The sequence below is a fragment of the Oryctolagus cuniculus genome, chromosome 1 (genome assembly GCF_964237555.1).
Source record: "Oryctolagus cuniculus chromosome 1, mOryCun1.1, whole genome shotgun sequence".
Taxonomy (NCBI): Eukaryota; Metazoa; Chordata; class Mammalia; order Lagomorpha; family Leporidae; genus Oryctolagus; species Oryctolagus cuniculus.
Genome location: NC_091432.1, coordinates 103,281,456 through 103,307,396, shown reverse-complemented (window position 1 = coordinate 103,307,396; position 25,941 = coordinate 103,281,456). Strand labels below are relative to the sequence as shown.

At 48.5% G+C, this 25,941-nt stretch overlaps 1 protein-coding gene across 1 annotated transcript; it reads left to right on the top strand.

The window, feature by feature from the left end:
- The first annotated feature begins 240 nt into the window (after positions 1-240).
- POU2AF1 (POU class 2 homeobox associating factor 1) lies at positions 241-24,496 on the top strand. The gene is made up of 5 exons (XM_002708398.5): positions 241-461; positions 19,952-20,082; positions 20,581-20,623; positions 20,708-20,973; positions 23,659-24,496. Exons 1-5 carry the CDS (start codon positions 446-448, stop codon positions 23,971-23,973), a joined length of 771 nt encoding a protein of 256 aa, XP_002708444.2. The 5' UTR covers positions 241-445; the 3' UTR covers positions 23,974-24,496.
- Positions 24,497-25,941: the final 1,445 nt, after the last annotated feature.

Below are 25,941 nucleotides of genomic sequence, written 5' to 3'. Positions count from 1 at the left end.
CTTATCACTGGTGCGAGGGGGTCCCGTGCTTGGCCTGGCCCTCACACCATTTGCACTGATCATGGCTACACACACACATACACACACACACAGCACAGCACAGCACATTACACTCTGTGGCTGTGTGCAAGCAGCCATGGCCTCCGTGCTGGGTTTAGTCCCAGCTGGCTGGCTGTGTGCGTGCAGCACTCTGCAGCTGGTGGGCCTCAGAGGGTGCGCACAGTGGGGTGACAGGCAGCACTGCAGAGGACACAGCGCACCCGTGCCTGAGGTGGGAGGATGTGATGACGCAGCCCCACGCAGCGGGAACTTGGGCCTTTAAAAAGCCCAGGAAACAGCCTCAGAGCAAGCGGTGGCTCCACTGGAGGAAAGCACACCCAGGTCTCACATTAAAGAAGCCAAACTGTCTGCTTCAAAGAGAAAAGGCAACATCCTGTCGCAGGCCATGCTCTGGCAAAAACGTAAGTGGTTTTTGGCTGTGGCTGTCAGAGCCAAGTAAGCCGAGGAGATCCCCAGTCAGCCTGGAATAGGGGAGCTGGTGGTGCCGGGGCGGGGGTGGGGGGGGTCGGCATCTGCTTGCAGGCCCGAGGAGTGGGAAGGGCAGAGTGGGCAGGATGCAGCCTGATGGAGAAACCAACCTGTCAGAGGTGATGCTGAGTTTCCAGGCTCGAGGGGAAAGATCGAGCGTCCCAAGGAGGGACAGCTCATCGTGTCCCCGCTTCTGGGCATGAATCACTGTGGTGAAGAAAGGGCAGCTTATGATTCACAAGACCAAACTCAGCCGCGATCGGGGTTTGGGGCTGAGAGGGGAAAGTGGTGCCGTTGACATGAGAGGCGTCGGTCGTGGCAGCAGCCACTCTTTAGCCTGTTGTTGAGATCGTGGATCTTGCTAGCCGGCTCAGTGAGCTTTGTTTCTGAGGATGCCTTGGGATGCGGTGGAAACTGGGTTTTGTGAAGCCTTCCTGTCATTCTTTTTCCTACTCCGTGGCAAGGCAAGGGGGTGGAGGGTTAAGCTTTGACCTTGCTTTCTATCCCTGGAGTTGGGTGGAACAACTGTGAACTTGATTTTCCGTTATGTGGATTGAACGGAGACTTGTGTTATTCATAGTTGAAGCCATGCAGAGATTATCTACAGAGTTCCTTTCACGAGGTAAACAAAGTCAACTCAACGCTCACGAGAGTTGAGCCTTATCGGGACTTAGTTTTGTAGTTCCCCCAGCAAGAAATATTACCAAAAGAAACCCTGCTCTTGTTTTAAAAAGGTGCTTTAAAATGACTTAATGAACTCAAGTACACTCTACCTCAAGCAAGCTTAATACAAGAAAATCTATATTTACAGAAAAGGATAAATTAGAGAGTGTTTATTTTATGAATAGGTGATCTTCAAAGTTCTGAAAATACACCTTCACTGATTAAAATGTGACTTGCCATCTCTGTATCACTAATTTCTTGTTTCCTTTGTTTTTTGTGTAAATTCTCTGGGATTGGGTTTGTTAACATACAATGTGGAGGAGTGATTTCAAAATTTCTCAGATTGAGGAGTGTGATATTGTTTGATATCAGCAAGATGCTTTAAAAAAAAAAAGGCATGCACTTAAGTTTGGGTCTGAGAGCAGTGGATTCCTTCCAAGATAAGGAGGAATATTCTAGTATGGGTGCTGTGCAGCTCTTGTCAGCAGGAAGAGGGAACAAGACCCTACCCTTGGTGGGGAGGGGGAGCAATGTGGATGAGAGTGGGTGGGCATTGATGTCTTTACTGGGGGCTTCTGAGCGTCTATGGGCCCTTTCACTTGCAGCTGAATCGTCTGGGGTTTGTGTGGGCCCCTAGAGGGAATTCTGCCTAAGTGCCCAGCTTCTATGGGCAAGTCACTCTGCTTTTCTTCAGTCCTTAGGTTTCTCATGTGTAAAATGGGGTAAAAACAATATTCTGGAGAGGGACCCTTAGTAAGTACATGCAGGTGCCACTGAAATGCTATTGACTGCATTGGTTCTGCCCCGGCATCTGCGATGGGGGTTGCACCCCTGCACACATGAGCTGCTGTATTCCTCCTCCTTGGTTATGCAGTACATTTTCCCTCCTTTAATGCTTTTGAAGAGATGAGTGGTATCTTTTTGAAAGGAGATGCTTGAGGGCATGCTTTCTGCTCACACCCTGGAGGCCAGCCAGGTACACAAAACTCCACCGTATGGGAGACCACACTGTAAGCTCATCAAGGAATAATTGGGGTGAACATTTCCACATGTTCAGATGAACACACGACTACATTCTCTTCTATGCCCTTTGGAGCCTTAAAGAAACTTCAAAAAGGCCCTGGGCATCTCTTCCAAGACTCTGGACCCAAGCTGTGTGGCACTGAGGGCACCTGAGTGATTGAACTCTGTGGGAAAACCAGTGAAAACAGGACTGCATCATCAGCCTGCCTACTTAACATCACCCATGGAAGGGCAGGGTTTGAAATCAGACACGAAGAGTGCTGAAAAGGCACTTTCTTTTTTCAGAAAACACCCTCGAGGCATGAGCTGAAATGACTGTACTCTGGGGTTCTGGAAAGGGTTAAGAAAACATTGACTTTGTAAATGTTGCCTCCTCCCTATCTGGCCCATGACCCTCCTTTGTGGACTGCATATGAGTACTGGCTTTGGTTAAATTCAGAGAATAGCGTGACAAAGGTCAGAACCGCTGGTGCAGAAAAGTAGAAATCTTTAAGCCCCAACCATGGATTCGAGATTTGCTTGACTGGTCAATTGGATCAAGAAGGCACTCCACCTGCAGATCCTCTCCCTGGCTTCTGCACCTGGTCTTGCCTGTGCCATGTAGATGAGAACTGACATCCACCCAGGTAGTAGCAGAGCAGTAGGGAACAGCAGGAGTGTTGGATGGGACAGGTTTAAAGGTGGGCTCTGCAGCTTCAGGACTTCACCTCCTCACATTCTTTAAAACGTGGAAAATAGGGAGTCTGTCGTTCTCTTGTGAGAACTAAAGAAGAGAATGCAAGGGAAGTGATGTCAAGTTTGCTGGCCAGTTAGCACCTTTCCTCTTCAACACCTCCTCCAAGCCCATGTTGAGTGGCAATGGTCGTGCCAAGTTCCCTCCTGTGTATCCTTTTCAACACTTCGATAGAATAGTGAAAAAGCCACAGTCAGAATGTTCCTGGATGCTAAGGTCTAGCAGAGTTTTCCAAGGGTCTCACACAGGGGTCTGCAAATATGGCCTGTGAGCCAAATCAGGCCTGCCACCTGCATTTATAAATAAAGTTTTATTAGAATACAGCATGTCTATCAGTTTGCATTTGGTCTCGGACTGCTTTTGCAACAAAAGCAGAGTTGAGTAGTTGTGACAGAGACTGTATGGTACAGAAAGGCTAAAATATTTAGTATCTGGCTCTTTGTAGGAAAAGTTTGCTGAACCTCTGGCCGGTACTTTAGGTATTCATTTCCTTAGGTTACTTGGGCTGCTGGGGTTGCACATTGCAGAGAAAGCTTGCAACCAACTCATTAAGTACTTTGTACGATGCCCAACATTGATTTAAGTGTTGGGATTGAGTTGTTAACATACAATACGGAGGAGTGATTTCAAAATTTCTCAGATTGAAGGGTGTGATGTTGTTTGTTATTTAAATGAACTTCTCCCTGAAAAGCAATGGGATAGTGTATGATAAACTTAGCACTATTAGTTAGAAAGTCAATGAGTTGGACAACTGCATTTTATTTTGTCCATATTAGGGAAAGATCTACATCGTAATAATAGGCAATCTTGACTGATTTTCTTCGAGTTGGTGGTGTATCATAGTGTCCCATAGACTCAGCCTTGGTGTATATCTATTATACTGCCCAAGGAGGCATTTGAGGAATAGGAGATAGTTTTATTAAATTTATGTGGCACAATATGCCTTTGCTTTCAGACAATTTGTACAGAGTAGAGGTTTTAGCAATTAAATAAATTAGGGTCCCAAAATCTCATAAATATAGAACTTTGCTTTTAGGATTTACTCCATGATCCCACTAAAGGGAAATGAGGAAAACATGCAATATGCACACGATTTTTGGAACCTTATCTCCTGCATATATTTAGGCACACTTATAACAAAAAGTAAATAAGTCTGTAGACAACCCCTAATGTTTCTAATCTGTGTTGCAACCTTTGCTTATTTAATGAACCTAATAAACACCCCTATTTCTTGCCAAGTTTAACTGTTGATTCAGAAGTTCTTTCTATGGAAAACAAGTAGAATCCAAAAGAGAGACACATTCACACTCCCTTCTGCAGGTGAAATAAGAGACACATCTACCAAGCACACAGATTTAACTGGTGAAAGAGCAAATGCTTTTCATGGTGGACACTTTGCTTCCTTCTCCCTATATTTATCAAAGAAAAATGCCAAATTGATTCTCCTTACACCCCACAAAGTTACCGAGTCCGAAGTTTTGAAAGCTGTCTCCCAAGTCACACCTGCAAACTTCTTCTTTTGTGAGAAACAAAACAGAGTCAAGGTTGTCTATACTTGTTCCCTAAATGGATGGGCACTTCATTAATTAAGAAGTCCTATAAATGCTTGCATTTAACTTTATCATTGCAAAGTATGTATATCAAGATTTTCTTCCCAAGACTTATTTCTAAAGTCATTTATTTCCCCACTGAAGGAAAATGTCCACCAACTTCTCATTCTTAGCTAACCATAGCAAGATGGCTAATTGATTGGGATCACTAAATATACTTTTCACCTTTATAAGATATTTAGCAACACCCTAATTCTCAGGTTTTCATAGAACATCTGTTTGATCGGAGTGGGCCTCCTTGGGGTGGAGGAGCCGTCTCTGGAACCTTCTTGCTCTGGTGTGTGAATCTGTGGACAGGCATTGTTCTGCTTTTCAGTCTACAAATTATTAGGTTATTAGCCAACTAACCACTTTAGGTCTCTGATGTTCAAGCTGTGATATGAAACTTGCCCTTTTCTGGCCAAGGGCAAGGGGAATGAACTCGATTGAGGTTCTTTTCCCAGTCTAACTGCTGAGTTTTCCTGATTATAAAAAATAAAAAGCTATTTTAAACCATGAGTCCTAACAATTTTATAGAAGGGATTATTTTTTTTTAAATATTGATTTATTTATTTGAAAGCAGAGTTACAGAGACAGAGACAGAGACACAGAGATCTTCCATCTGCTGATTCATCCCCAAATGGCTGCAACAACTGCAGCTGGGCAAGGCCAAAGCCAGGAGCCTGGAGCTTCCTCTGGGTCTCCCATGTGAGTGCAGGGGCCCAAGGACTTGGGCCATCCTCTGCTGCTTTCCCAGGCCATTAGCAGGGAGCTGGATATGAAGTGGAGCAGCTGGGAATAGAACCAGTGCCTGTACAGGATGCTGGAGCTGCAGCCTGTGCCTTAGCCCATGCGCCAGCTCGCCGACCCCTAGAAGGGATTCATACATCTACTTAGAGCTGACTTTTTAAACCTTGGCTACACACTGGAATGCTCTGGAGAGATTTAAGAATGACTGGTGCCAATCCAGAGCTTCCCAGTGGCTCCTTCCCAGATGATGAAAATGTGCAGTTAAGGTTAAAAACTGCTGTCCTGGAGGCTGAAATTGATTGCATCTAGTATGACTTTGGACATTGCGCTACTTTGAATAGAATATGTTCTGTACTTTCAGTGGTGATAAATACAGCTATTGGGTATTGAGAATTTATTTGATGGCATGCAGTGTATAAATGTTCTGTTGCATTAGTTTGGATTACATTTGGTTCTCAGTGAAGAGACCCTGAAATAAAATCATCTTAAATATGACAGTGGTATACTTTGTCCCAGGTAAAAGAAGTCTAGTGTAGGCTGTACAGAATTATACGGAGGCTCCACAGTGCCAACAAGGTTATGTGGTCTTTCTGTCTTTCTAGTCTTGCATCCTTGGCATATGGCTTTTGTCCTCAAGGTTTCTTCACAGTTGTCATGGTAATGTGAGCCGCGATATCTGTGATCTTCAACACATCTTCACACATGGAAGAAGAAAAAGGAACAGCAAAAAGATCATGCCTCTCTGTCACTTATCCCACCCACCCCCTCCATCACACAACTGCCCTTGACAACAGACTGCTACTCCTGCCTGCAGAAGAGAATCGTGTTATTGTGTCACTAGGCATATTGCCACCTTCCTTCATGTGGGGTTGCTAGTAAGGAAGAAGGGGGCGCACATTGGGTATAACACCTGCAAGTCCTCGCAACTGTGTGAATGTGTTATCTCATTTATCCTTATAAAAGTTCCACGAGGTAGGTTTTCTTGTAAGGCCCATTTCATAGATAAGGAAACAGAAGCTTACAGATTAGGTCAGTTCACCCGTTCAGTGAAATTAATCTGAGCCAGACTCCCAAGTACAGACCTTCTACGTCGTCCTGTCTCCTGCTGCATTCACAGGGTGTAGCAGGTGGCTCCTGATGAGAGCACAGGCCTGCCACATTATATCAAGGGCCAAAGGCAGAATGAAGTGTACCAGCTGTTCAACCTAGTGAACTCATTTTAATGTGTTTAACTTATACTTTGGTGTATTCATTGACAAAAACAAGACCCTTGCTTGCTGTTGTTGCCCCTTCCACTAGCCTTTTGCTGACTATTTAGCTACAGTGGAAAGCTCAGAGGAGGGACATGGAGTCTGCCCCCAAGTAACCCAGCCCATGTGTTCTCTGCTTAGCTTCCATAGAGAGCCCTGGGTATCAGCGTGTGCTGGGAACCAACACTTCTGCTTCCTTAGCTCCTCCTTTGTTCTGAACCACGTAGATATTGGAAGTCAGGCTATCCCTTCACATCTCTTTGTGTGTGTATGTTGTATATGTGTGTGTGTGTGTGTGTGTGTGTGTGTAAAGCCAGATAGAGGCCAGCACCGTGGCTCACTAGGCTAATCCTCCACCTCGCGGCACCGGCACACAAGTTCTAGTCCCAGTTGGGGCGCTGGATTCTGTCCCGGTTGCCCCTCTTCCAGGCCAGCTCTCTGCTGTGGCCAGGGAGTGCAGTGGAGGATGGCCCAAGTGCTTGGACCCTGCACCCCATGGGAGACCAGGTTAAGTACCTGGCTCCTGCCGGCCGCGGTAACCATTGGAGGGTGAACCAATGGCAAAAGGAAGACCTTTCTCTCTGTCTCTCTCTCTCACTGTCCACTCTGCCTGTTAAAAAAAAAAAAAAAAAGCCAGATAGAGAGCAGGGTTTTATTTTGAGTTGGAGATTGACATCTCTAGTCTTTCTTTGCTCTTAATAACTTAAAAAGAGGAGCTTCTGCCACAGGTAGATCTGAATTTGCGATGTGGAGTTACACCTTCCTGGTTGCGTTCCTTTGCCTCCTTCTGCTGTCATTTCCTATGCATGCACCAGTGATGTGGGTCTTCCTTCATAGGACTGTGGTAGCTGCTTACTACTGCGGGTGACATGAAGGGAACGCTCAATACTACTTACTGTTCTTGTTTTCCCAGTCTGTACCTCAGAGGGCTAGTATACAGTACCATTTGGATAGCCTCTAAGTTCTGCATTTCTTGTGAAATGACAGAGCACATACTTCAGTTGTCTAACTTATAATGGGGTTAGTGATCAGAATTAATTCTGATGGTTAATCTGATTGTCCTCTGATCAAACTTAGATTATGGGACCACAATTTCCCTGCCAACCTTGAAAGGTAGGATAGCAGCAAAGCTTGTACTAACTGGCAAACTTGTGTGTGTGTTTTTTTTTTTTTTTTTAATTCACAAGATTGGACTGAGGTGTTTATAATCTAGTTGTCAGGAGAATGACACTTGAAACATGCAAGAAATAGCACTCATGATACCGAAACCTGAAACAACAATGTGCTGCCTCCTTTTCTTAGTAATGGTTTCATAAGTGCCACTTTCTGGGAAGAGCTGGTTGCCAAAGAATTGCAAACTCGAATTATTTTCAGACCAGATGTTGGGACCAAAAAGTATTTGATTACCTTAAAAAACCTGAATTATTTATTTTTAAGTCCACAACAAATAGCCATAAATTTAATTGGAAGAGAGAAGAATACAAGGATTATTAAAATATTCCAGAGCTAAGAAACACTGAAGATATAGAAATGAAAGAAGAGAGGAAAGAGAGTTGAAAATACAAACAAATCTTGATTTTGAATGGAAGCCATAGCAATGCAGGAAAGGAAGATGTAGAAGGAAAATCAGCCATCTGTTCATCATACTATGCGCGTGTGTATTCATCCAGTAATGTAATTGCTTCCAGGCAGAGAAATCAACTAGTGAAGAGAGGGGAAGATGAAATTAGGAAAGATGTCATGGACCTCATTGGATATCAATCCTGAAGAATAAATGATAATCAGACTGTTTTTTTAAAAAAGATTTTTTTGAAAGGCAGAGTTAGAGAGAGAGAGAGAGATGGATCGTCCATCTACTGGTTCACCCTCCAAATGGCTGAAACAGCTAGGGCTGGACCAGGCTGAAGCCAAGAGCCTGGAGCTCCATCCTGGTCTTCACATGGGTTGCAGGGCCCATGTGTACCTTTCCCAGGTACATTAGCAAGGACCTGGATTGGAAGTGGAGCAGCCAGGACTCAAACCGGCACTCATATGGGATGCCAGTGCCTCAGGCGGTGATCATAACCCGCAGCACCACAGTGCTGTCTCCTGTTACTAGACTTCTTGCTCAGATCCTGGGGCAAGGATGTACATCCCAGGATGTTTTAACAATGGGAGGAAGATGCAGGGCTATCTAGGCTGATGGCTACAAATTCATTTCACAAGCTTCTTCATTCAAACCAATAGAACAGTTTGGGATATCTAAGCCCGTGATGCATGGTCACAGGCCTTAGTCTAAGAGTGAGGAGCTGTGAAGCAGTTGTATTGGTTTTCAAGAAGCTTTGACATTATGAAGCTCAGGTTTTCTTTCAGTCTTTATGGGTTTCTTGTGAATAAGGAAGGGGCTAAATTCCTCAAAAACTGACCTAGTGGAATCATTCCTAAGCATGACACTCTGCCACCATTCCCTGCCCCCCACCCCCAGTGCCCTTTATAAAGGATTTCCCCATGTCATGAGGGCAATTGGTTAGTAAACCTGAGAATTAGCCAAAATGCTCATCTTTTCTGGCAGTTGCATCTCTTGCCACGAGTCCATCACGGGGGCTACTTTCACTCATGTAGGCTGTGCTCAAGGCCAGCAGGAACCTTGGGGCTTGGGCAGCCAAAGCTGATCCCAAATATACAACTGATGCTGGGGTCTGAAGAAGCCTTCCTCCAAGGAAGTGGTCCTTACCTCAGGGTCTCAAGAAAAGTTTCTTTCTTTCTTAAGACTTCTTGGTCTTGAAAATAAAAAAAAATTAGATATTGCATCAAATGTGGGGAACGTCTGGCCCGTGGGCCATAAAAGTCCTGTGAAATTATTTGGTCTTGGCCTTGCCAAAGCAAGTGCAGGTAGGTCTCGAAATTCAATAAATCTATAGCAGGCCAACTTTTAAGTTGGTACTTTTGTATGGCCCATGAATGATGTTATAAATACCTAACTGGCCCTTGGCAGAAAAAAGGTTCCCCACCCCGGCTTAAATCAAGAAAACGACAACTAAGCTTCCTCTCCAGGTGCATGACTGTGGGTTTTTCCCATCCTAGAGTGGATTGGCCATTCTAGATTCAGGCCTTGATCTAGTAAAGAAATAGTATCCGTCTCCTCTGCTCCAGTCCTCATGGCGATGCTGCCTTGTGAGACTTTGGATGGGTTTCTGGGGGTAGGCAGACTCTCCTCATTCACCCCACTGGGATGGGACTGTTGGTCTTGAGTGCTCAGGTTAGGTCACTTCTTTCCCCTTTTAATGCCTGCTGCTCTCTGTTACACTGAGGCAATGTTCTGTATGTCGGTCAGGAACCTTCCTTGCTCTGACCATGGTAAAACCTTCCTCTCGGAGCACTCGAGAGCCCTCGCTGTGTGTTGTCACATTCCCATCCTGTGTCATGTGTGCTCCTATGTCTCTAGCCCCCCAAAGGAGTATCTACAACACAGCCTTAGCCATGCCTGTGTCCTTGGGGAGAAGCACACATGTTCCTTAAGGGGCTGCATCTGGGGTCAGGACAAAGGACTGCCATCTTCCTGGGTCTGCCGCCCAATTGCTGCCACTCAAGCATCTCCTAGGTGGTCATTCTGGGAGTCATCATTTCAATTAAATCTGCCACAAACCCCGTCCTCTAGTGCCTTCAGAAGAAAGAAGTTTTCTGCTTAGCTCGTAGTATCTTTACGAAAGGCCAGAGCCAGGCTTTTGGTGTCTCCTGTTGTTTTCTGCAAGTGAGGCCTTTGACAAGTCCTGTTGTGGCATCACTGGCTTCTCTGTCTGCTAAACAAGGCTGCTGGGCCATGTTGGGCCCAGGCACTTGAAGGATGGCTTCCAGGAGCATGATGAAAGCAAGGTTGAGACAGGCCTTGCAGGCAGCAGAAAGCCCTTGGGGTGCTGAAGACAGAGACATTCAGTATCAGGATGCAGCAGACGTGGGCAAGTTAGGGTCACTGTACCTAGGCTGCTTTTCTGATGAGAGATGGGCTGTGGATTGTTGACTGACATGGATGAGGAATGGGTATTTGGTGTGGTCTGTTATGTAACCAGGTCTTTAACTGTGTTAATTCATACCATCCTCTTGACAAACCTCTGATGTGGATAATATCCTTATGCTGCACATGGGAAACTGAGGAGCACGTAGATGAAGTGATTTGCCAAGGGTTGTGCAAGTGATGAGTAGTGCAGCACACTTTCCAAACTGTATCTGCTTGAGTCCCAAACCAGGTCACGTGCCTCTCAATGCCACAGATTTTAGGGTTGCACTGGGTTCTTCTTCCTCTCCTAGTTGAAATACTCATAGGTCCACCCTTAGATAGAGGCAACTTACTGCTTCATCAAAGGTAGCTGTGGCTTGGCTCAAAAGCTAGTGAAAATTTGAATCTCGGGCAGTTACCCTTGAGACTCAACGTAGAACCTCTGAAGCCAGCTGATTTCCAGCTTAGCATCTGAGCTCCTGGGACTGGTCTTCTCCTGGTGGGCTGACCGGTTAGGATAAGGTAAGACCAGGTGATGATACATCCTTGGGGTTCACTCAGGGCCTGCCACCTTGCATGTCTTAGATGAGGCTCCCACTCATTGGCGTGGCCTGAGTCCTTGAGCCCAGACCAGTCTCTGCATTTGCGACAGGACAGTCATACCTCTTACCACGCTCTTCTCTACACAGTCCCTGTAGACTGGGGCCTCTGGGGCACTGCTCAGTCAAGCCTGGCTTAATCAAGGGGAGGTGGAAATCAGTGAAACAAGCCAGAACCACTGCAGTCTGAGGCGATGCACGTTTGTTGCAGTTTGCAATTCTAGCTATGCTTTTGCAATTATTTGGCTAAAGTCTGTACACCCCCATTCGGCTGGCCCATGAGTACCTGAGGGCAGGGACCCAATCTACCCTGCCCAGCACATCCTCGCCCAGTGGATGCCCTGCCAGGGGTCTCCTCGTCTTGACCCATACCCTGGGACGCGGTGTCTCGGATGGGAACTCTTTCTGCTCTGCTGACCCCAGTTTCTGTAAAAGGCGAGCAGATGCAGCTGGTTCCTCAGGTGGACCTCGCTGCTGTCATTTCAGTCGAAAAATACCAAAAATAAAACCTTGCGGGGAATTGTTTGGGTCTCTCAGTTCTCGTCACTCCTCATGTGAGCAGGCGGCTGGTAAGTTTCTCGTGGACTGCTCATCCCTCCCAGCTGGGAAATAGCATTCCTTGGGGGAATTGACAGTCCAAGGCCGCTGGCTCAGGGTGGCTCGAGTTTCGACTCCAGCTTGAACAGGGAGGTTGAGGATTGGGCTGGGAAGCGAGCGAGGGCCGACCTCCAGGGTTACCAGATGAGGCCAAACGGGGCTGTGCTTGGAATCAGAGGTCCTGGGTTTGGCTGATGACTGACAAGTAACAGGCAGATCACTGAACATCTCTGAGTATCACTTTCCTCATCGGTATAGATGAAGAGAGGGGACAGAAATACCTCCCCTGCCTGTATCAGAGCCTGTGGTGAGGCCTCACATGAAATCATTTGTGTCAAAGACTGTGGGCCACAGACCACCATGCAAATGTGAGCATGGTTATTTCTGAGGTCCCAGGAGTTAAGACTGCGACCAGGAAACACATGGACCTCTGCTACCCATTCATCCCACAGACCCGAGCCGACGTTAAGAAGGGTGGATCCAACAGACTTCCGTTCTTGCTCTGCTTGTTCAGCAGCAGGAGGTGAGCACGTGGTGTGGATGGTGCTGCAAGCTTCCGGGGAAGGGCCACCAGGGCAGTGGTGAGGAAGGAGTCACAGGACAGCTGCCACAGGGGAGGCCCATGCACTGAAGCCCCTTGGCTGACCTCGCCTGAGTTTATGGGGTGGGACATCCAGAACTTTTGGGACAGTTCAGTTCATTGCAAGGCCTCAGGGTGGGAACACCTAAGGCGGGGGCTGGGTGAGGCAGATGGGCTGTGGGTACATGGCCTCAGAATTAGAGAGGAGTCCCTGGGTGACCACGCTGGGCATCCATGCTCTGCTGGCCATGCCTTCCCTTCAACAGGGCTCACTTGACCCCTAGACTGCTTTGGTCTAGGGCTCTGTGGTTAGAGAGTGAACAAGCCATGGCAGTTATCCCAAATGTCCTTTTAGAATTCCCCTGGGGCCCGTATTGTGACATAGCAGGTGAAGCTGCCAACGGGGACACCGGCATCCCATAGGGGCACCTGTTTATGTCCCAGCTGCTCCACTTCCAATCCAGCTCTCTGCTATGGCCTGTGTTAGCAGTAGAAGTTGGCCCAAGTCCTTGGGTCCCTGTACCTGCATCGGAGACCCGGAAGAAGCTCCTGGCTCTAGTCTGGCCCATCCCTGGCTCTTGGGGCGATTTGGGGAGTGAACCAGAAGATGGAAGATCTCTCCCTCTCCCTCTCCTTTTCTTCCCTCTTCTCCCCACCCGCCCTGTAACTCTGCCTTTCAAATAAATAAAAATAAAAATCTAAAAAAAAAAAAGCCAAACAAACCTAACAACAAAAGAATTCCCCCGCTTCTCTTTATCAGGACTATTTTTTGTAGGTCCTCTTGGTCTGCTTACGTCTGGGGAAATTCTAAACAACCGTGGCCTTCCTTGAGCATTTCCCAGTGGACGTGCCTCTGGTTGATGATTGAGCTCTGCAGGCTGAGGGGAAGGAACATGTCTCTTAGCATGGGGACACAGGAGGGGAAGTGCCATCCGCAAATCCCTTCCCTTGTCCGATCAGACCCGAGAACGTGGGACCAGCCACCACCATTGAGACCCTGGAAACAGAGATTGTACTCTTCTGACAAGATCCCGTGACGTGACTCACTCCTTCCCGACTGCCCCTGCAGCTCGTATTTCACTTTCCCTCTCTTACAGCCACCTTTCCCCCTTGTCTATCTTCTCCTGTGCACTGGGTGTTATCCAGATTGCTACAATCTGTGAGTGACATGTTTATATTTGCTGGGATCCCCTCAGTTCAAACACTAGTGAACGGAAAGCTCACATTTACATGCATATGGGATCTTTTGTTGGCCTACCTTAAAAAGCAAAGTAAACTACAGTCTAGTGTAAATTGGGTGGGAAAGTCTTTCTGTAGCGTGTCAAATCCAAACTTTGGACAAAACCCAAGTTCTTTTTTCCTGTTGGAAAAACATCAGCCATTGTCCATGAATGGAAAACACAAATATGAAGACTTTGACTCAGACCTTCACCATGAAAAGAGCTCCCACACTGATGTTTCATTTAAGGATGTCAATGATCTTTTACTTGACCTGAGCTAATGCTTCCCCAAAGTCCTTGGCCATCTTAGGCCAGGAACACGAACACGATTCTTTAAAGTGAAAAGTGTCAGCAACTTTTGTGGCTTTGTTTTCAGTTAGAAGCTAGCACAAGTTTGTTAGCCCTTGGCTTGGATTCCTATTGTCCAATTATTTGTATTCGGTTTTGTGATAAGTAAAGAGAAAATTATTTGTGTTTCTTATTAGAGTCTTTTTTTCTTTTAATGATAATGAAGATTCGGCAGCAAGCGATAATAATATTTGTAGAGGTTTCCTGGAGCTGTTAAGAAATAGCTGGTCATGGCCGGCGCCACGGCTCACTAGGCTAATCCTCTGCCTGTGGCGCTGGCACCCCAAGTTCTAGTCCCGGTTGGGGCACCAGATTCTGTCCTGGTTGCTCCTCTTCCAGGCCAGCTCTCTACTGTGACCCGGGAAGGCAGTGGAGGGTGGCCCAGGTGCTTGTGCCCTGCACCCGCATGGGAGACCAGGAGGAAGCACCTGGCTCCTGGCTTTGGATTGGCGTAGCGCTATAGCGGCCATTTGGGGGTGGTGAGCCAACGGAAGGAAGACCTTTCTCTCTGTCTCTCTCTCTCTAACTCTGCCTGTCAAAAAAAAAAAAAAAAAAAAAAAAAAAAAAAAAGCTGGTCCCAACTGATGGTGTGTCACATGTCCTTTTAGGCTAGGAAGATTCTTGCAAAAATGGCCTTGTGGCTGCCACTCTGAAGTTCAACCAGTCAGTTGTGAATGGAAACAGCTCTCCGTGGGTGAGATTGTCAAGATGGGTTGGAGGGTTGTGAAAACACTTCCTTGTCCTGGGTCCCTCCTGGCACTTCCAACAGCTCTCTTGACTGCTTTCCAACCTGGAAAAGTAGCCTGGCCCTGGTGGCCCCATAGGAAATGGCCAAGGGATAAGAGCTGGGAGAGCGCCTTCTCTTGAGGGTACCTGGGAGGCTGTTCCAGGGAGCGCACGGCTGTCTGACATGGCACTTCTAAAGCCACCCGCAGAGAGAGGTTACCTGTGCCCAGTGCCACTCAGAGCTATCGGGAGGGACCTTTCTGCTTAGCTGAGTAGCTGCTGCCGCTGTGGTGTGACTGCGGTTTGCCTGGGGTCGTTAAGTAAACAAGTGCTGACCATTTTGCATACTTCCTCAGTGATATTTTATTATACCTTCATCAAAGACCTGGAGTACCATGTGTATTTAAATCGGTAGAATCCTGTGTTCCCTCAGCTCGATGCAAAGCGAGCACAAATGCCCACTAGCTGCCGGGGTGCGGTCTGGGGTGGCCCGGCGGCTCGCGGGTGTCGTGCTCGGCGCTCTGCGGCGGAACAGCGGCTGTAGCGCTCTTTATTTTTGTGATGTGGAGCATGTCCGGCTGTGCGGCAGGGGGAACTGAAATGTCCTCTGCTGACTTCTCATACCTTAAAGTTTTTGCTCATTGCTCATTTTGGAAAAGGTCAGCCCTGATAGGGGACAAATTCATGGTTTTTTTCTTTTCTTCTCTTTTTTTCCGTGTATGAGTAGTTTTTTGTTTTTCCCTTCAAACCCTATTGGTGGCTGACTTCCAGGGGGTCTGAAAAGGCACTGTGTTGGATTCCTTAGCCTGAAAAAGATTTCCAGTGAGGGATGAGGAGCTCATGTTTAGGTGGAAAGCTTTTCCCCAGGGATGGACATTTGGGTGCCTGCGGGAGGCGTAAAAGGCCCTCAGACCACAGGACACATGGTGAGAAAGCTGCTCGCATTGCTGGCGTGCTAGCTGCAGCTGCAATGTTGTCTGGGCGTTATTAAAATCTCTGGTCAACTCTGCCTTGGGAAATTGGGCTTTCATCTTTTTTTTTTTTTTTAAGATTTATTTACTTATTCAAAAGGTGGAATTACAGAGAGGCAGAGGCAGAGGCAGAGAGAGAGAGAGAGAGGTCTTCCATCTGCTGGTTCACTCCCCAGATGGACACAATGGCCAGAGCTGAGCCGATCCAAAGCCATGAGCCAGGAGCTTCTTCTAAGTCTCCCACATGGGTGCAGGGGCCCAAGGACTTGGGCCATGTTCCACTGCTTTCCCAGGCCATAGCAGAGAGCTGGATCAGAAGTGGAGCAGCTGGGACTAGAACGAGCACCCATATGGGATGTCGGCGCCGCAGGCAGAGGACTAACCTGCTGCGCCACAGTGCCGTTCCCGGGCTTTCGTCTTCTCTGCTGATGTGTTATTATTTTTAACTCTTGTTTTATCTTCTTTGGATAGTCTTTTCTATAATATTACTTTGGGAAATTATTTTGGCAATTTTAGTTTTTTAGGATTAGCTTACATGAAAAGCAGAGAGAAAGAGAGGGAGGGGGAGGAGAGAGAGACAGAGGGAGAGAAAGAGAGAGAGTCTCTTGACTGCTGGTTCACCCTGCGAATGCCTGCAATAACTGGGATTGGGCCATGCCAAATCCAGGTGCTGCGAATTCTATCCTAGTATCCCACATGGGTGGCAGGGACCCGCCATCACCTGCTGCCTCCTGAGGTGTGCACTAACAGGAAACTGGAATCGGGATTGTGTGCATCCGAAGTGGTTTCTTAACTGCTTGCTGTGTCTAATGCCTGTACCTATTTCAGAATTTTTTTTAATACACTTTAATCTACTTGTGCTAATGTTTGTTCACTTCAGGGATCCAGAAGCCCAAGGTGAGGCACTCGTGATTTCAAACAATCTTGTTTTCTCTCAGATTTGTGCTTGCAAGCTCAGTTCTCGTGCTTGTGGCAGAGAGGAGTACAGAGCTTGCTGTGGGCTTAGAAACGTTTACTGTTTTCAGCTTGCAAATACATTTGGCTGTTGGGCTCCTTTGGGAATTGTCCCGAGGCTCTGTTTTCTGATATTTCACAGACACTTGGCAAAGACACATTGGGAAACACCCTCACTCTGGCCTGTTCCTTGGAGTCAGTTACAGGATGCCTGACAGCTGGTTGTAGACACATGGATGGGCAGTCAGGAGCCCCTTGGGAGTTTTGTGATGGCAGTAAGAGGAGGCGGGAACTTAGAGATTGCTCTGCATACGGTCTTTCATGCCAGGACACACCTGTTGACACTGTGAGTTCCAAGGAAGCCCAGACACTAGAGGTGATGCCCTCTGCGCATGGCACCTCCCCCAAGCCCTCTTTGTTCATTGATTTAAAACAATAGGAGGCAGGAAGCCCCCACTTGAGCAGATCCTGGAAGTGCCTGGCTAGTTCTTTTCTAGGTAAGTGAATGCCTTGTCCACCTCCTGGGAGAGAGTGGGCCAGGGAGGCCTCTGGGCCCTTCCTTACAAATGCACATGCAAATCAGGGGTGCTAGGGGGAGGATGAACCACACACCAGCCTTTGATCTGGTGTGAAATGTGTGCATGCAGGACTGAGCCTTTCTGGTCCCCCAGCTGGATTAAGAGAGTACCACAGTATTCAGACCCCAAACAACCCCAAAACCCACTTTTTTTCTTCCAAGTGCACAATATGGTAGACTGCACTTTGTGTGTAAGAAATAGCTGGGAACCTAACTGGTGACAAGCACTGATTGAGCAATATGGCTGTGAACAAAGCTGACGTAGCTGTGGGTGACTGGGAGACAGAGTGAGCCGAGGGTGTGAGAGGGGCAGGTGCCTCTGCTCTCTGTCATGGCCACACCTGGGCTCTGTGATCAACACAGAGCACCACCCAGCACAAGGGGAAGTGGCAAATGGAACTTATACAGGAGTGAAGCTCCCTGAAGGCAGGTTATGGTTAAAAAAAAAAAAAAGGCATGCCTTTGAAAAATAGCTGAAGCATTTGGGGTACCTTCTGTGTGTTTTGAGATGTTGGAGAGAGCTGCTAAAGCTAATGATGATATTAACTTTCACAGACTAAATGCTTACTCTGTGGTTTGCGTGTAACTCGCAGATCACATTACGACACACTTGCCCTTCCGATCCTCATTTTGTAGAGGAGAAAGCTGTCAATGGACCATGAGTTGTGAGTTTCAATGGAAGGTAATGTACAGAAATATGGTGCTTGCTACTGTAAGGCAGGTTCAGTAGGAGAGAGAGCCTCCTGATGTCCTGACAAACCATGTGGTAGGTTTGGCCTTGGGAGCGCGCCATTTATTATTTCAGTGAATCTTCACAACAGTTGTGTGTGAGAGCAGGTATTATCTTACAGATGAAAAAATTAAGACCAGAGACATTAGATGCATGTGAGCACTTCCTACCAGTAAGTAAGAGCCCTGATGTATTGTCACTGCTGCTTAGAACAAAGATGAAGGTACACAGGTGGTCTGGGGGCACAGCTGGCAGGCTGGCTCCCCTTGCATTTGTCTGGCTCAGTGCTATGTTCCTCACACTAGGGATATGGCAAAGACTGAACACCAGTAGAGATCCCTGATAGGACCAAAGAAGTGACAATGAAGACAGTTAAACTCTTAGCAGGATATTGTAGACGGATTGTTGAGTTAAATCAGTGATGAATGATGAGTGGCTCTAATCTCAGCAGATCCTCCAATCAAGCAGCGAGATCTTAATATAATGTACTTTGATGCCCACACAAGACCGCCAGGATCAGACTCCTGGGGGACAGAGCTTGGTCATCTGTCTTGCCTCACCCCCCTAGTTGATTCTGCTATGTGGCTTGGTGAGGAACCCCAGTGAGGAGTCTGAAGTCCAGCCTGTGGGGCTGGCATTGATGACCCCAAAATGATCTCACTCCTGTCCTGCTGCCTGTCCCTAGCTCCTGTCTGCCTGCTGGGCATCAAGACCAGGCCCTGCTGGTGCGTGGCCCCTAGGGGAAGTCTGGTGCCGAGTCAGGCACGGGACTTATCAGCTGGGTATTTACTGAGCAAAGTTCAGCCAAGGCACCGCTGCAGATCCGGGTTTCACAGATACCCAGGCTTCCGGGCCTTTGATTCAGAGTCCAGGTCCTTGGGGCCCTTATCGGTGGAAGATAATGGGTTCTCCATGTGAGTCCTAAGGGCCAGTGCTTCTCGTCACTCTTGGCTGATCCAGGCCTGCCCTCTAAGGGCTGGGGCCCCTGGACCCCAGTCCGTCAGGGTGGGCAGACTCACCATGGCCAGAATGGGCCCTCTGCTCTGGCTTGTATGAGAGGCGGTGTTTTGCTTTCTGGCTTTGAGGACAAGGTGAGAAGGAAACTGTCTTTCACAGCAAGGTGGACACCCACTGGCCCCAGGACCCACGGATCACCACCTGGTATTGGTCCCATGTCCTGGGAGTCACAGAGAACCTGAGAGCCACTCATTTCAGCCCCACTTAGTCTGAAGGTCTTGGAGAGAGGGAGGGAAGATGAATGGGGATGTATTTGAAAAAAATCACCCAATCGATTAAGCACCAAATATGACTGAGCTTCGTGTGAACATGCCACTCAAGAGGATGCAGAGACATAAGGTGTGATATCCCATCTTACTAAGTTTCAGATCTAGGTGGGGGCAAAAGAAATGGGCATCAGCAAGCAAAACTCATTAGTACACAGCGGACTGAAAGTTTATCGACTGCTGATTTTATACAAAGAGTGTCCTGCACTTCCTGTTTGCTATGTCAGGTGGCTCCTCACAGCGCTCTTTTGCTGAAGGAATTGCATACTGCAGGCTCAGAGGGGTCTGGTAACTGGCCCAGGATCGCACAGCTGGGCAGCGGCAAGGGCAGGAGCTGAGTCTCCGAGTCCCTCACCTCACAGCTGTGACGCACCCTGAACAGAGCTGGAAGTGTGCTGGGGAGTATGGCGGCAGTGTTCCATCAGGAGGGTGGTGCTCGCCTGGGATCAGGAAGAATCGGGGCGGGGGGGGGGGTAATTCCAGCCACGGAAAACTCAATGAAGGGGTGAGACATGCAGAGAACATGTGACGTGTACGCCAACCTGCTGGCCGGAGTCAGGGTTCACGTAGCAGTTAGGCTGCAGAGTGGTTGGAAAAAAATGGATCCTGTTGTGCACGTCTTTCGATTCCAGCCTAAGGAGCTGGGTCTTAGTTGTTTGGGTCCAGGGGAGCCATAGAAGGTTTGGGGGCAGGAGGAGCAACAGTGCCAGGAGTGAGATTCTAGGAGGTCTCGTGTGCTTCTCTGTGATCGCACACAACTGAGGCGGGCAGGCAGATCTCGTGGTGGACATGGACACTTCGGCGTGGGAGCTTTGTCTGAGAAGGGTCATGGGCTCCAGGGATGTCGCTCTCCACAGCCACAGCGCCAGAGCAGGCCCCGGCCCCGCCTCGGCCCTACCAGGGAGTCCGCGTGAAGGAGCCTGTGAAAGAACTGCTGAGGAGGAAGCGTGGTCACGCCAGCAGCGGGGCAGCTGTCACGCCTACTGCGGTGAGGGGGCCGCTGTGGCCAGGGCGGTGGGGGGGGGGTGGGGTGGGGGCCGGAGGGGTCAGGCAGGGCTGTCCTCCCTCGCTCACTGGGAGCATGAAGACAGCAAGTTGCACGGAGACTGCTCCTGGAGAGAGACAGACCTAGGGGAGAGCGTCGGTGGTTCCCTGAAGTAGGATGAGGGATGGGGGCGTCGGCTGGCTCGGCCAGGCCCAGGCCAGTGAGCAAATGGCTCTCACACCCTGGTGTGAGCTGGGGCCTCCCCTGGGAGGAGGAAGACGCCAGTTCCCTGAGAGCACAGCCTTCTTGCTAAATGCAGACACCAGTCCCTCACAAGTGTAGGTGCTGATGTAGGGTTGGGATGTGGGTGGGGTGTTTTGCTCTAGCAAGGGATTTTCTTACCCTGTTCTCTCCTACCCCGGGGTCCTCTAGGCAAGCCCCTGCCTAGGGCCCATTGGAGATGGCCCAACACCCATCCTGGTCTTCTCTTCTCCCCTCTAGGTGGTGCTGCCCCATCAGCCCCTGGCGACCTACACCACAGTGGGTAAGAGCTCCCCCAAGCCCTGGCTCCCTCAAGGCTGCTGGGCTCAGTGGCACCTGCAGTTCTCTGATTTCCTGCCTCCCACAGGTCCTTCCTGCCTTGACATGGAGGTGTCTGCTTCCACAGTGACGGAGGAGGGGGCCCTGTGTGCCGGCTGGCTCTCCCAACCTGCCCCGGCCACCCTCCAGCCCCTGGCACCCTGGACGCCCTACACGGAGTACGTGTCACATGAAGCTGTCAGCTGCCCTTACTCGACTGACATGTACGTGCAGCCCGTGTGCCCCAGTTACACGGTTGTGGGGCCCTCGTCAGTGCTGACCTACGCCTCTCCGCCACTCATCACTAACGTCACGGTACGTCACACAGAGCAGAGCTGCGCTCGCCCAGGCTGAGGATGCTATCTCAGAGCCGAGCCTGACTTTCTGACCGCTGCTCTTCCCTACTATTGATTTCCAGGATAACCGGGTCGTTTGAGCCCATCCTGTCTCTCCAAGGTAGCCTGCTCTTCTTCCTTCTGACCTAAAGCGTCTTCCACAAAGACGACGTACAGCCTCTCTCATTGCGTCTGATGCTCCCCTGAGCTGGGGAGGGTTTTTGCTGCTTCTCTGTCCTCAGTCCCCCCAGCTGCCCAGTGAGCAGGGAGACCTGGTTACAAGCTAAAGTTGTTAATGAATGGGATGCTGAGTGAGGTCTGTGTGGGGTCTCAGGCCCCTGAAACCTTTCATTTATACTCAGATAACCTACAGGGTGATTGTTCACTTAACAGTGGGGATTCCAAAAAATTTCTAGATCAAATGACAGGTGATACAACTTTTCATAAAACTGTAGCTCTGACGGAGTCAAACCCACCTGTAGGATACTGTTTTTGAGTTCTGTGTCAGAGTGCATGTGTTCAAATCCTTATCCCTTACCTCAAAGGCCCCACAGTCCCAATCCAGTTCTTAGTCAGCCACCTGCTTGGGTTCAATGTATAGAACATTTACTTACTAGCTGTGTGACCCTGAGCTTAGTGACTTAACCTCTCTGAGCCTCAGCGTCCTTATCTGTAAAGCGCGAATACTAACAAGTGGGTCATTGTTAGGATCAAACGAGCTACTGCCTGCAGATCTTAGTATGGCTCCTGGCATACAGAAAGCACTCAATAAATGTTAGTTATTAGCATGGTATCAAAGTCTGCTTAACAACCCTGTTAACCTAGGGCTGCCTTGCAATGCCAGACAGGAAAGGAAGAACCTTCCCCCAAGGATAGGGGAAATGAAACAGCTTTATGTAAGTGGTACCTGTTTGACCAAAGGAATGAGAACCCTTCAGGAGTTCAGGGGAGAAAAGGCCTGTGGTTAGGGTCGTCTCCAGTTCCAGGGAAACGTGGAAAGTGGAGCAGGGGCCTTGTGTGTACTCACAGAGCCCGCCCTCCATGGCGGAGCTTGCTGTGGTTCCCCCACGGCCCCTCTGTTTCCCTCCAGGGTCCAGCATCACCCCAATGCACCTGCCTGTGCCAAGCACCTTCCAGGCACGGCCCCCAGGAGCCCTCCTTCCCCGTGCCCACCTGGCTACCCAGAAAGCCAACTGTGAGGCCCGGCTGATGGTGGTTAGGAAGGAATGAATCCAACACTTCCCCCAGGCCACTCATTTCCATGCCAGGGGATGTGGGGTGGAGAACATAAGGGTTCCCAGCCATTTCATTACCAAAGATTCTTTTTATTATTGATTGCCTTTCATCATCCCCACCTTCTGCTTTGAAAGGTTTCTGTGTATCAAACAAACTGTATTCATTAAGAAGTAATTTATTTGTTTTGCCATTTTGTAAGTTAGTTCATCAAAGCCAGTGCTCGATCAGCAGAGATAAGACCGGTGAAGGTGCCGGGTTGATGTAATTCTATCCCTGAGCAAAGAAACCTGCTGCAGTTGATCTGTACAGGTTTATGATTCCAATCTGTAGGATTTTCATTTGGATTTTTAAAACACTGGCCATAATAGAGATTCCCCAGATATTCATCTGGTTTCAGGACGCTGGGGGGCTGGGCGCCGCTGGCTTCCATCAGAGGAGAGGAGGTGGTTGTGGGGCAGTGCAATGCATGCATCTCCTGGATGTTACAAGGCTGGATGGTCTCTGGGGCCCTTTCCTCTTCCATCATTCTATGGAAAAAACACGCTAGCTCCTCACTACTCACATTGTAGTTCTTGGACCAGCCATAGGGCATCCCTGAGCTCAGAGCAGATATGCAGAATCCCAGGCCCCACCCCAGACTTTCCGGGCCAGAATCTGTATTGTAAGGAGATCCCCAGCAGGTTGGCAAACAGGATGCCCTAAATGACTCTTGAGAGTTTACTCTCAAGACATTTTTGTGGCAACCAGAGAGGAGGGGTGGTGGGGGAGGCTTTTCCTCTCTCCCATCCCCGCATTCAGGGAAATTTCTCTTCCATCTGCTTCCCTCACTTGTGAAAGAACAGTAAGAAGCCAGGCAGGTAGGGAGCAGGTCCGAGACAGAGGAGGATGTAGCTGTGGAAGGCACCAGGTGGTGGAAGTAGGAAGGCCAAGTTTGCTGATAAAGCAGTTCTTCCCTTGCCTGGCCTGTGGCTGGATCTTCCTGTGCTGGTCACCGCCCAAAGCGGGTGGGAAGTGACAGAACTGTGTTGGTCCACAGGGACTCCAGATGCCAACACAGTTGTGTGAAGCCAGAATCGTCTTTGTGGCTGGGCAGGAGAGCAACCACCTTCTAGATACAGCTCCTAGGCTACCATAGGCTGATTGTTTAACGGGTTGCATTTTCATAGATTTTAAGATGCATGTGTTTTTCCATTGGAAGACCTCTAAAATCAAGATGCATTTTATAGTGAATCCTCTCTAATTTGCTTAACCACAGGTCTTCATTGCTATTTGTCTCTGTGTTTGAGTAGGAGTGGGTGGAGCTCCTGCAGTGAGAAGCCAGGGAAAGGCAGAGTTGGTTGGGGAGAAATGAAGATGCCCCCTGACGGTGAGGAAGGGCTGGTTGATATTTCAGGGCTACTAACCTTTGGTCCTGCGTTTCCCATTACAGACCAGAAGTGCTGCCACGCCCACGGGAGGCCCCCAGCTGGAGGCCCCAGAGCACCAGGCGCCCCTCACCTATTTCCCGTGGCCTCAGCCCCTATCCACGCTGCCCACCTCTACCCTACAGTACCAGCCTCCAGCCCCAGCCTTGCCTGGTCCCCAGTTCGTCCAGCTCCCCATCTCCATCCCAGAGCCAGTCCTTCCGGACATGGAAGACCCTAGGAGAGCCATGAATTCCCTGGCCATCGACAAGCTTCTTTTGGAAGAAGAGGATAACGACAGCTATGCGCTCAACCACACACTCTCTGTGGAAGGCTTCTAGGGCTGGCTCCTGCCTGGGAGTCCTATTCCCTGTACTCAGGATTTACAAGGATTGAGCCCCAGACTCATATCTGTTTGGAGTAATCATGTCACAACTACACTTGCTGTCTAAAACTAGAACTGTAGATCTTCCCTCCTGCCTCTCTCTTTCTTTCTCCTTTCTTTTTCCACTCTGTTCCTTTTGGGCAGGGAATTCTAGGGATTTCAGAGATTTATCTATGTATATATATATGTATATTTTGCCAGATGTTGCTGAGTCTGTGGTCCAGGCACTTCCACTTCCAGTGGCCGCTGCTGACCCATCGCTGGGCTGGTTACACCCTCTGTCGTTCTGACATGAGCGAGGTGCCCTGTGGGAAGTCCAGCCCTGCTGTCACTTCGTGAGAGAGGCAGCCAAGAGCAGACCTGCTGCCAGAGTCCTTGAGTCCTTGGTTCCCACAGTTACTCCTTTGTTTGTTATTCTTAGCTTTGGCCAGATTGATAGCCTAGGCAGCAAAGTCTTGAGACCTGGGGCTGAGTGTAGCAATGGGTGGGTGGGTGGGGGGGTTAAGGAAATTAGGGTGGGTAGGGATGAGTCAGTGACAGGAGAGGGGGCAGAAGAGGGAGGGGGACATGCACAGGTGTGTCTTTTGTTGCAGATGTGGGTGTAGGGGGAAGCTGGGGTTTTATGGGGAAAGGAGGAAGGCCAAGGCATGAGTTATCTCTGGGTTACTTAGTTATTAAGACGACAATAAACTTAAGAAAAATATTGGTGTGAGAGGTAGTGCTGTTCTCTTTGAGGACACATGCAAGGTCAGCTGGGCTGTGATGACCAGGACGAATGATGGGCTTGGTCATTTCTGTCCCAAGTCCAGACCCTTGGCTATGCTGGGTGTAGATCAGGACCCACTGAAGTCTGACAGAGACAGAGTCCTTGCTCGGTGCTGCTCTATGGGCTTCTTGTATGTCTCAAATCACCTACAAGCCACAATTATGTGAAGCCAAGGTCTCTTCCCTTCAAGCCCCATCCCTTCTAGGGGCAATTATACCCTCGGTCAGAGGTCCTTGCAAGTACCTACAAGTTGACTTGTAGTTATTTTTCTTTGCTGGAGAAATAGTGAATTTGCGGGGGATCCAGTGTAGCTGTTACTGAGGGTGCTTAGCCCCGAGCATGGCATGTTTGCTGATGACTCCATTGCCGCTGTTGGGCAGACACTTTCATTGGTGGAACCCATGTAGAAGAAGTAAGGGACTTTGCTGGGAAATGACAGTTTTCTGGACACATTTCCTTTGGATTTTAAACTAAAAAACTTTGGGGGCAGGCATTTGGTGCAGTAGTTCAGTCACTGCTTGTGAGGCTCACATCCCACATAGGAGTGCTTGATTTGAGACCTGGTTTCTCTTCTGATCCAGCTTCCTGGGAGGCAGCAGATAATAGCTCAGGTACTTGGGTTCCTGCCATGTGGGAGACCCAGACTGATTTCTAGGCTCCTGGCTTTGTCCTGGCCCAACCTTGGTTGTTGTAGGCATTTGGGAAGTGTAACAGTGGATAGATGGATAGATGATTTCTCTCTCTCTCTCTGTTTCTCTCTCTTTGTCTTCTAAGTAAAACGAAAATAAATAATAAGAAGAACAACTAAAAACTCTGTAAAAAGTTGCCTTATTGGATTTTTTTTTCTACTTTGGGATTGTTTTGACACAAATTTCTCAGTAACTGCCTAAAACCTAGTACATAGGATGGCACTTCAAAAAATTCATAAAAATGGAATTAAAAATAAATGTATTTTGTTGCAAAAAAGCCAGAAATCCACATATAGTGGAATCTTCAAAAAGTTCATGGAAAATGCATATTATGAAAAACTGCATGGGTTGAAAAATTTTTTGCACCAAAATAAACTTATGTTTTAATTGCATTTTCCATAAACTTGTTGAAGTCCTCTGGTATATTTTGAATACTTTTATTCAGACTTAATATTTACATTTAAAAGCT

Coding starts and splice junctions, on each gene's coding strand:
- POU2AF1 (XM_002708398.5), top strand. Junction 20,624..20,707: donor GGCGACCTACACCACAGTGG/GTAAGAGCTCCC, acceptor TGCCTCCCACAG/GTCCTTCCTGCCTTGACATG. Junction 20,974..23,658: donor CACTCATCACTAACGTCACG/GTACGTCACACA, acceptor TTCCCATTACAG/ACCAGAAGTGCTGCCACGCC.